Consider the following 12,701-nt stretch of genomic DNA (forward strand, 5'->3'; position numbering starts at 1 on the left):
ATCCATATTTATAATATAAATTATATAAATATTGATTTTTTTTCTTAAAGCACATGAATAATTCTGCAATTAATTTTTATAAATAACACTCTAAGAAGCTAAAAAGTTTAAAATCCTATGTATTCTATAAAGAATATTTATAATAAGATATTAATAAAACATTAAACATTTAATAATAATAGAGTTTTATTTAGATACTTTGATTTTTTTCTTGTTGTTTTGTAAAACTAATTGTAAAAACTTAAATGTGTAACTATACTTGCGTATATATTCAATCAATGGTTTTTTAAACGAAAAATGTTTTTGTATTTCTCATAAAAATTGAGTACGCTGCCCTTACGATTATGATGTACGTAAATCCATTGAAACTATCCGACGGCGTGGTCATTACTATTTTCTTTATCGCGATATAATGGGTGATAAATTACTAACGTAGGTCAAAGATATAAAACAGAGGACAAAGAAAGATTGACATTTTGTAGCTGGATTATACAGGCTTACAGCTGATATATTTGCGAATTTTAGAATAATTTTATTTAAAACCTATAATTATTTTCAGTTTGCATATTGCAAGTCATGTATTACACATTATTATATTTAATATGACATAAATTGTTATTTTTTATTTGTGTTTTGTGTTTGAAGTTTCACGTTATGCGTATGTCATCGTTGTGCAATAACAGTAATTGTTTATTTAATATGACTTATTTGCGTTTTAAATAAAAAGATTGGTTCGCATTTTTTCGGACATTGCGCAAAAAATTAAATAAATAAATAAATATATATATATAATTTAGATTTTTTCCTACACCTAGTACAATTTATAGTATAAATCTTAAAAAATTATAAAAAAATTAAAAGTAATTTTCAAAGTGCAGTTTTTTTAAATTTTATCCGCATTAATACTTTGATTATTATAATATATTATGGTTTTCTATATATACTTACTTTTATTATATATATTATTTTATATGCTTTATATTCATATGTATTAAAACAGACTTTTCTTTCATATTTACTCGTTAATTTCGATATACGCTTTACTTTCCGCGTCGCACGATTATGCAGATTATAAATTGTATTGCAAGAGATTTAACTTGGCGGACAACTCGTACTGAACTTGAACATATACGATTTATATAATTCATTCGTAAGTAACAAATTTTTAAATCTGCTTTTCTAAAAACTTTCTGCAGCGCGCGTTCACATTTTGTCAAACTTCTCAACTGGAAATGTGTGGGTGCAATACATCCATGCGTTAAAATACCGGTGGTATTGTACGACCAAAATTCATTTAACTTGAACATTAACATTACATACATGTGTATACGTAATGTAATCAAAGTCTTCTGGGGTTGATAACTGAACAGCTTGAAAATTTCGTGGGACAATAAGTAATTGTGGAGAAACAAAATCGGGATACGCACGAAGTATCTTATCGCGCAAATGGAAATTTCTCGAGATAGCTGAAAAGCAACTTTTAAAACATAATTCCACTACATATAGAAGTGATATCCAAAATCGATATTCGGTTACAATGTGTTTCTTCATTGCGCAACGACCTATGCTTTTTGCACACTTCTCGTTTATTAAGACATTTCACTAACGACTAATTAACGCAAAAAGTAATTATGATCGGATATTGTTACTGGAGACTGAACGTCGATGAAGCTATGATAATCGATATCTCTTTTCTTTCATGTAGAACCTCTCTTACTTAATTATTGGCTCACTGATTATACAACAAATTCAGTTATTTTTTCTTGAACGCTGGCAGGTAAATATGATATAAGTGCTGCGAAGAGAATCTACGAGGAAAAATAATTGGTGAGCAAAAATACGATTTTACCGTCTTCTCGGTATCCGTAAATTATTTATGTTCTTTAAAAGCCTATGCAGCACGTACTGAGTAAAAAGATGGGCAATTATTGTCCTGGAAAGCTCAACAAGTAAATTGCCGTTAATCAAGGTTGAGAAGTGCGGGATATTCCTGAAATATTCCTCTACATAATTATTATTATCTGCTTACGTCGCGAAGCTTTCGAATTTTTAGTCTTTTTTCAAGAGAAACGGAATGTTTTATTCTCATTAATAGTAATAATAGAATTTCTTGATATTTAAATAAAAATATATATCATCAAAGGATTTATTTTAAAATAAAATATTTAACATATACGTACTTCCCTAAAAAGTGTTTAACAGTAAAGATATTTCAAAGAAATATTGCTTTTTAATTTAAAATTATTATTTAAACTGTTCATTATTCTGTACACAAATTTTTTTTAAATTATACTTTAACGAAATCTTTATTGGAGTTTTAATTAGCTATTCAACGAAAATTCAATAAAAACTCTTAAAAAAATCTGCTTTTAGAGATGATAAAGAACTTGTCTTTGAATTTATCATAGTTTACATGCAGAGCGTTTACCGAGATGGTTTGAGACCTTCCAAACAACTCCATGCAAAACACGCTGTGCTGTCTAAGAAACTGATGGCAAGAACAAGACACGCTTTCATGCTTATAATAAACTTTGAACTATCTATATGTCAGTTTGCATTAGATTTTAGGAATATTTATAACTTTACGTTACATAATTTGACGTCTACATTTTTATGTATTTGTGTATATATTCTGATTTTTCAAAAATATTTTTCATATCGTGCAATATAAAGATATACATTTAATTTTATTCTAACGAGAATTATACATCATCTAAAATGGGCTTCATAAAGCAATTACGCATCGGCGTGTATTGCATTCGTGTACGTTTAACATCGAGCACGCGAAAACGATTAAACGGATTTACCTCGGTCAATGCGGTGTGAGTAATCAACGGATTATACGCTATAATTCGCGCCTGTAGAAACGACAAATAGAATTGGATTCGACAACTTGGGTTCCGTCATACGTTAGAAATTGTCGCGACATAAACCGCAATAAATAATAACATAAATCGAATCCGTCTCTAGTCATTAAAACAAAATTTCAAATTTATTTGTTTAATAGAAGTACTTGATGTGAAAGGTATTATATTTTATACATATTATAATGAATTAAATATTTTTTAGAAGACGTTTTTAGGTTTGTTATATTTCCACTTGAGTGTTTTTAAGTATTTATATTTTTTGTTTAAAATATCATTCTCTGACCGTATTTTTCAAATTTATACTCCTAAATATAATTTCTATTTTGTTATTTAATAAATAATCCAAGACACAATTAAATATGTAAATAATATTTTATTTATCTAAAGAGAAAAAGATAATTATATAAGATACAGACTACGAAAAGTTACAGCACAATCTATTATATATTTATGGAAATTTCATAATATAAAGAATAAAGTACGAATACTGTTTGCATTTATTACGTTTTCAGTTTATTATTACAGAAAAAGAATTTATTTTTCTCAGATATTTATTTATTTAAGTTTAATATTTTTATTTCTTAGGTTCAAATAATAGAGAAACCAAACTCTTTGAATTCTGCCAATAAGTTCTTCAAGTGTTCTAATCAAAGATTTGTGTTTAAGCAAGCACTTAATTTACGAGAATATATATTGTTTCCATTTTTTTAATTGTTTATAGTCATCATGATGACCCAAATATTTATCAATGTTTAACTCAAAATTTGAATTATATTAGTATTTCTTTTAGTTGGTATATACATGTTATTTGTCTATTTACGAAATATATTTATAATTTTTGTTTATAATTATTCTTCAGCAATTTGCAACTTTATTAAATATTTCTGTGAAAATAAGAGATATATTATATCTCATATTATAATTTCATATTTTATAAATAAAAAACAAAATTATTAGCAAAAATATAAGATATACTTCTGAAGAAAACTTCTGAGCTATAATATATATAGAGAGATATATAAAATATATATAAAGCTATAGGTATTACAATATTTTTGTTATCTTTTTGCAATTCTCTCTTTCTTTCTGTTTGCAGAAAGAAAAAAAATATTATTTCGATGAAATACATGATTTATTTACAATGTATATAACCTCTATTTTTCTGTCAAGAGAAACTCATGCGTATTTTCTTCTTTAGAAGAATCGTAACATTACTTGTATATTAAAATTCAAAAATGTTGAACGACTTCTAACGACAAGGGAATGAAAGTTATATTAGTGTGTTAATGGAATTTTCATTCTCGGTAAATAAAACGAAATATGTTTACATGCGTTTCTGCCGTGCAATTAATATTAAATTAAAAATAGAAATGGAAGAAGACAATAACATCGTACTTTTCCACAGCAAAGAAACGTCGAAATGGATCGTTCGGTCTTAAAACAGGCGTGGTTTATTATCCAAACACAGATACCTATAATGGATATATGTTTGAATTTTACGGTCAAAGGCGCAGATTACACGCCGGCACAAGTGTCATATTGTATATGGACGAAGCCTTCTTGCTTCGCGGTTATATGTGCTTTAATGGAGGTTGCCTCTAAATTAATACACCGTTCGGAATAGAGATCGCGATGCTTGCGCGGGTACCCTCATCGTGAGTCGGGTGATAGATTGTGGTAATACACGAGTTTGCGTGGAAATGATAATTCGGTATGGAAATGTCACGTTCATGCGACACTTGCAAAACGTGTGATCCAATTTAATATTTTACGTCAAAAATTAACGTTTACATATGCACTTAATTCCACAACGTGTTCACGTGCACGTGAATATGGTCGTTTCACGATGCGGAGGCGATCCTCTCTTCTAAGTAGAATTTATAATTCAATGAATTATTCAGAAAGCGCAGTGTCGATGCTGATAGTTTACTTTTTTCTTTTGCTTCTTGTCTTGTCACTTGAGCCGTTGCATGACATAAATAATAACGTAGCTAACTAGATATCGACATAGAAATATAGCTCGTTAATATTGTAACCTCGATGATATCGATAACATGACTCTTTGAGAATCGAGGGCGTAAAGAGATGCGCTTTGACTCACAGTCCCGAATAAGCTAAAAGATTTGGTCGATAAAATTTCATTAGGCTAACGATGAAAGATTTTCCCAAATTCTCTTTTGATTACAAAATTACATAGTGCTATAATATCAGCTATGAAACTTGACAAATTTTTCAATATAAATAAAGTAATTTTCTCAAACTGTTTCAGCGGATATTAAATAATTTATTCAAGCGAGATTAATATATTTTTTTATAAAAAATGAAAAATCGTTGTAGACATATATATGTCTACAAATTTCTTTGTCGTTAAATATTTAATTTTTTGAAAGTAAAGTTCAATTAATGGATTACTCCCACACTTCGTAACACATTTACTGTTAGCTTCTATTATTATCTTCCTGTCAATATTTGATACTTAAATATAAGAATAGCGAAAGCACCGCATTTTAATTTACAAATAACTATTAAAAGTACAAAAAATTTAAAAGAAAATCATAATTAAGTATTATGCGAACCATATATTTCTATAATTTTAAATTTTCCAAAAATAATAGACTTAAAAATAATATAAGCATTTATAGGCTACTATGTCAAAAATAAATATCGTAATGTTGTTCCATTATATATCTTAATAAGAAATATAAATTCATTAAGCAACTCGAAATGCACATTTCATTTGGATAGCTCTTTACAACGGACACGGGAAAATGATATAACGAAATATTTTGCATAATAAAATTATTATGACAGCGCTCGAAAAGCTACGTTTCTATTGTAAATAATGTCTCTTGAGTAAGCTATGTTATTTAACCGCAAAACCCATACTTGGCTTGATTGTTATCGTAGTGGTTTTGAATTTATCTTTCCTCACACATTTTCGTCAAACGTTCGCATGTTCAAACGACACATGGGGGAATTATATCAGCAACAAACGTAGTACATATTCCAACATGGTCGAGACTTCTGCAAAGTGCAAGTCTTAGTGAAACAAAACTACTATTGCAACGTGTTGTGTCACAACGTTTGAATTATAAAATACTAGTGTGACAATCTCTTTCATCTTTACAGTGTAGAAAAAAGAAAGAAACCTATTCTTTACCAAATCGATTAGATAACACGCGTGGCACATATGCGCGTTCTCGACCGCACATGTCCGAAGCAAAACACGTTTACGTAAAATCAACCGGAGGAATCAAATCACATGTAGAATGTTTATTTGATTGCAGAGAAGAGAGGAGAGCATTATGTACGCCAAATATTGCGCAGCTTTTATTCTTGTCGTCGTGATAGTCGGTCTCGTGGACGCTACCGAAAATTACATGGATTACGGAGGTAAGTTATCATGTTATTCCACAAATTATTTATTATTTATTTGAAAAGATGTTAACACACGCAGAATAATCGTGTGCATTTATTAGTTTCATTAAAATAAACAGTAATTTATTTTTTTATATGATTGTAAATTTAATTTTTAAACGAAATTTCTCGCACGAAATACGGGAGATCCGGGTTCGAATCCCGAAGTAATATTTTTCGTAAAAAATTATTTATACTTTTTATGATGTTTATTACTTAATAATATGAAATTACTTGTCAATTTGATTTGTGATATTACTACTCCAGCTTCGATTTAAAACCTGTGTTTGAGACAAGTAATCGGCGAACAATTCACTTGATTTGGAAATTGTATAAATTCACAAAAAAATATATTATTAGATGCGCAAAGAATCGTCTTAATTGAATACGGCTTTTTTTCATTTCTGTGTTTAATTTCTGGAAAATTGTTGGAATTGATACGGGATTTATATTGCATTGAATTGTGTAACTTTTATAGCGAATTCGATTGGACGTACTAGTGCGGACAGATGCATATTAAAACCTTTACACTGATTTAATCTAAATGCAAAAGTAAAATGTAATCATTTTGAATTATAAAATACATATTTTACCTAAAAGCATAATAAAGTATATTGAGTATTTCACCGTTTACTTGATTTTTATGTTTAACACATATAAGACTTGTACGCGAGTACTTTCTATGCAGAAAAATATCACTGTATTGCCAAGAAAAGATTACTGAATACTCAATTTATTTTCTTCCTTTTAAGTGATAATTATCTTTTGGCAAAGAATATTTTTTTGTAATAATTTTAAAATATACTTATTACAAAATTGTTGGAAAAGCTCATTATTATGTACTCAAAACAGGAATTTATTTTCTTTCAAAGAATATTATAAAATTGATTGAAAAAACGCACTCTCTTTCTCTCTCTCTCTCTCTCTCTCTTTCTTCTTAATAAATAAATCAAATTTTTTTTAATTTAATAAACTTGATTAAAGTATTTATTATATATACTGGGCTACAAAATTAACCAACACCTGTTCACTCTACAAAAATAAGCAAATTTCAAGATACAATAACTTTGTCAAAAATTATCGTATAGGGATGTTTAAAAAAGCATTTTACATCGAGTTATTCAACGTTGAAGCAAAAGGACCATTTTTGCTCTAACTTGATGAAAAAAAATCGTACAGAGCTTTGTAAAAAAGCAAATTACAGGTAAAGATTCGTTCTTTTGAATGATGTAAATCGCATTTGTATACAATTTTTAGTCCATTCCGTGGAACTCCGCAAATTTTGTAAAAAATTTTGAGATTTCTTTATTTATGTTTGTGTAACTTCATAATGAAATCTCCATGAGATCGTTTTTTTAAGTAGCGATCTGAAAAATAGACGTTTCAACCTGTAAAATGCTTTTTTAAACATCCCGATATGACAATTTTTGATGAAGTTGTTGTATCTTGAAATTTGCCTATTTTTGCAGAGTGAACAGGTGTTGCGTTAATTTTTTTGCCCAATGTATATATATATAAACTTACTAAGATTTAGAATATGTTTTGAATAAATTTAATCCTTCGCGAATCAGGTGGGTGTGATAAATCCAAGCAAAAAAAATTTCTATATCTTCTCTTAAAAAGTATCGCATGGATGTTGCTGGTTTTGTGCAACTGGAGAGTGCGTTGTTACCAATCATACTAAATTATAGTATTTATGATGAAATATAGCATGGGGTATCAGATATATCCACATATGATCCATATTGATTTTTCACTTGGTTCGCAGAAGGTTAATGCTTGTGATAGACTTATGATAGATTTGAAGATTTATGAACTTCTGAAATACTTAAACTAAGTAATTATTACTTGCATAGAGTATTTAGTATTTCCGTATTTTTCTGTGTGTATACGGAAGCTATACGTTCCGTAGTTGAGTTATCTTCATTTCCAAATCCATTATTAGAACGCCAACGTTTTGTGACTATTGCAATCCACTTCATTAGGACGTGAAACAGTCCGATACTGAAATGCATATCTTTACGTCAGTTTATATACGACGGCTTTATGTGCATCAGTTCGCAGTAAGTGCATCCAATCAAATTCACTATTAGACTTGTACCATTTCCGAAATAAGCTTCTTATTCTCTTATACTCTCTCTCTCTCTCTCTCTCTCAAAAAACGCGCGCGCGCGCGCGTGTGTGTGTGTGTGTGTGTGTGTGTGTGCGCGCGCGTGTATATTCTTATATTTCTTTAAAGTAATAACAATAATAAACTTCTATATTTCTTCAAAGCGCTTATCATTCTGACAAATTTCTTATGATGAATATTTCTCGTTCTTTCGACGTTAAATTTGCGTTTTGTCGAGCTATCCTCTCGCGCCATAAGTCTCATTAAAGTTTCACTCTTACTTGACGTGATAACATGTTTTTGTATTCCATTACCGGTAATACCGCATACAACGAGGCCGTTGCCAGCGTGTCTCCTATTATAATAATTAATGATCGCAAAGGATAGCTATTATTAAACGTTCGCTTCTAGACTAGCAAAAAGTGTAAGTCTAACTAAACTTTCTATCGTATTGCATTTGATAATATAACAGTTTTACCTTATTATGTTAGACGATGTTATGTGATTGCAGTTATCTTCATGGATATAGAATAATTTTTTTAGCGTAACTCAAAAATAATGTTCAACAGTTTTATATTACAAAATATATAATTTTTTTGTTTTTTACAATTTGCGTACATATTTTTAATAACAAGTTATTTCTCTTTTCGTATATGTAGTAAATTTGTTTACGTAAAATGTTAAAATATAAATATTAATAATTTTAGAATTATTCAAAATTAAAAAGGCGTTCATTTCTTGCAAAATTTTAGACAGATTTTGAACAGGAATTAATTTATTTTCAATAAAAAAATAATAAAATAAAATAAAGTGAATAATTTCACGACTTTTGCTTCAAATATGTTACAGAAAGCTTATTATTTTTATTACAAATTAAAAGCATCATGTTCTTAAAACGTACAGATATTTATCAATACTATTAATAATTGAATTGAGCAATTTAGTTAAAGGAAATTTAAATGACAAGCTTAGAAAATAAACGAGTCCTATCCTGGGAAAAAATAAAGTTTAAATATTCTGATAATGTTTAAGAAAAAAGAAATACAACATCATTAATAGTAGAATTAAAATTAATAGTTAGAATTAAAATTATTTTTAAACACGGAATCGGTACTCACGGATATTCCTTCTTATAAGCTAATGAAGATAATATTACAGTGCAATGAATAATTACAGCGCTCGATACGAAACGCAGTTGATCCAGGAATTATGTATTTCACCGCAAGATATAAACTCATCATAAATCCAATCTGATCATATTGATAGTTCTACGTGTCACTTTCATCGTAGCCCTTAATCACGCGTACGATCGGTCAAATCTCTCTCCATTCAATAATCGCTTATAAGAGGATCGTATCCTATCATACGGTCTCTCTTTGCCTCTCTCTCCGAGCAATGCCAAAATGACCTCGTCACAATATCGCTTTCGTTATATCGCGAATTATCTGTTAGGGTCTTTTTGCCATAAGCGTTTTATCAATATACCTACATTCCACTCGTGCTCGAACAAATTCCGGTACATGGTTTTCCCGCAGACCGCAAAAGCGTTCAGTCAAGCATCACAAATATCGGTATCAGCTCCACTTGTTGTAGTTGATACATATTCCAATATAGTCTTTTTTCTCTTTATGAAAGATTTAATTTTTTTCAGAATGTCCCCATAATTTCGATATTATTTATTAAATTATCTGAAACTACACGGTGTTAGAGAAGCCATTAGCGGAACAAACAGCGAATATTTAGCTTCATGGAGATAAAATTTAATATAACATAGTCCGCATTATAACGTGAAAGGCGATACAGCGCGTTATGATAGTCAACAGGTGCATCGGACAACCCCATTTACTTTTAAATTCGCGCTTCGTTAATTTTGCTTTTTTCATAAAACAAATAATTCGCATTTGACATAAAAGTCAAACCATTGCAATTGCAGTATATCATTATTTGTGTATTCGATATTTTACGATGTTTTTAATGCACAAAACTAGGTTTATCGATTGTAACACGAGCTGCGGTTTTGAATAAAAAAAACTGCACCAATACATGTTTCACATCATCGCGCGTCCTCGAATTTTACCACGCAAGTTTTTCATAGAGTTGAAAGGTGCCTATTCAATCGGAAAATGGTTGCCTGCTTGCCTTTGTGCGATATACACGCGGGAAAATTCTATCGTCTGTATTCTTACAAGGTCGATATGTACCTACTATTCTGTTACAAAAAAAAAATCGGTTTTTTATTGGTGAACTGGTTAAGTTTATCAATACCGTTATTTGAAATAATCAAAGATGTTTGTGAACAAACATCCGTTTCGGAGCTTTTTTGTTCCCAGCATCCCCGGTCATAAATACATTTTCTCTATAGTAAATTGAGAACGTGTGTTCTTAAAATATTTGATTTTTAATAATAACAATAAAATGCAATAATAAATAATACAAATCTTTTTTAATTTATTTTGTATGTATATATTTTATGAATAGAATTTATTACGCTTCAGCATATATAGCTGAAGAAGGGGACTTGGTTTACATATCCCATTCACATCTCCATACCTTATCCGCATACTATGACACATATATTACTAGATATTATTATTAAATAATTATCACTTTACAACTATCTTGCTACCTCTGGTTTAATCACCTACCCTATGCATTTGATTCTTTTATTTTTTTTCTTTACAGTTTATCCGCTTTATCCTGTATCTAATTCTAATACTACAGATTCTGTTCAACTATATTTACACTAAATCTAATATCTATAGCCCTATCATAGCCTTATCATAACCTATAATTATTGCTTATTTTTTTGTATCATTATTACTCATTATTTCTTTTTTCTTATTTTTCTCTATTATTCGCTAAATTACCACCTTTACCATTAGTTTTACTTTTGTTTTTTCTCTAAGATTCTGTCATTAGAAATCGTATCCTTTCTTTCTTTCCTTCTTCTTTTAACTTCATCTCTCTCTTTCCATTAATTTCTTTATTATTTCTCATTTTACCTCGTCTAAATCTTTATCGTATAACCTTTTTCAAATCCTTTCACTTTCCTCTCCTAATTTAGTATAAATCTTTCTCTTATTTCCGGACACTTCTCAATGTAGTGTAAATTATCTTTTCCTCTATCATCGAATACACAGTTCTTCCTATGCTCTTTCAATTAATATTTTTATTGCCTTCTTAAAATTCCCATTCTCTTAAGTTTTCTTTGAATCTTAGATACGATGGAATCCTGCTATATTTATCTCTAACTTCTTATATCTCTCGTTGTACTTTGCCTTAGAAATTCTACAATCCTCTTTTACATCTCCTTTTCCCTATTTATTAACTGATCTTCAAAATCTTTTCCGTACAACTTTTCTTACCCTCATCCATTTCTATTGTAGTATCTTACCCTTTCATGTCCATATAAATCCTCTCAACTTTTTATCTTTTCTTCCCAACACGCGCGTCATATTTCCTACCCTTCCTGACTTTATTTTTTGTTCAACTCTTCTTGCTCTCAACTCGTATTCCCCAACTTACTTTGAGTTTATCCATAAGTAGTTCTTTCATAATTATATATCTTGGAGTGCAGAAATCCAAACTGAAAATCCAGCTTATACAATTTATTATAATCTTTTCTAAGTCCCCTTTCTCCTCCCATCCCCATATTTTTATTCCATAAGCCAGAACAATTTGCACCAAAAATCTAAATAAAATCCATCTCTTCCTGAAATTATTTTTACACATCTAAACCCCAAACCTTTCTTGACGTCAGCTTATCTTTTCTACCTGATTCCTTAATATGATCTTTATAGTTATCCTACCTGTTCAGAGTAAAGCCTAGATACTTAAATTCCTACACCTCCTCTATCTACTTTTTACCTCATTTCCATTTTTCAATTTTTTCTCTTCCTCTCCTATTACAGACTAACACCATAGTTTTATCTGTACAAAGTTCAAATTTTCTTTCCTCTAAAAATCTTTTAAAAATTCCCATCATATCCCGCAAGGCTTCTTTATTTTTTGTTCCTACATATTTTCAAATCAGTTTGTGACTTCAAGAATTTATGCATTATAAAATTAAGATAATGCGCAGTTTTTTAATAGTTTGAAACTGATTCAATATTGGAACAAATCTTTAGTCTAAAATAATAAAAAGTTTGAAATAATAAAAAATAAAAACAACTAGTTTAAATAAATTTTAATTAAAAAATTAAGAAATATAATTAATAAGAACAAATCATATTTATATGCATCTAACTGTAAAATATTTTCTGTAAAATTTTTTTTATTAATATAATATAATATTAATATTATATAAT

General features: G+C 29.2%; 1 protein-coding gene across 2 annotated transcripts in view; it reads left to right on the forward strand.

Moving 5' to 3' along the window:
* The window catches only part of LOC108747635 (short neuropeptide F-like), a 25,895-nt gene that overhangs the window by 2,078 nt on the left and 11,116 nt on the right, over positions 1 to 12,701 (forward strand). For both annotated transcript variants that reach the window (XM_018485231.1, XM_018485232.1), the window contains exon 2: positions 6,155 to 6,260. In XM_018485231.1, the coding sequence (XP_018340733.1) occupies positions 6,173 to 6,260 (88 nt within the window). In that variant the 5' untranslated portion in view covers positions 6,155 to 6,172. The remainder of the gene's footprint in view (positions 1 to 6,154; positions 6,261 to 12,701) is intronic.

This window comes from Trachymyrmex septentrionalis, unplaced genomic scaffold, assembly GCF_001594115.1.
Source record: "Trachymyrmex septentrionalis isolate Tsep2-gDNA-1 unplaced genomic scaffold, Tsep1.0 scaffold20, whole genome shotgun sequence".
Classification (NCBI taxonomy): domain Eukaryota; kingdom Metazoa; phylum Arthropoda; class Insecta; order Hymenoptera; family Formicidae; genus Trachymyrmex; species Trachymyrmex septentrionalis.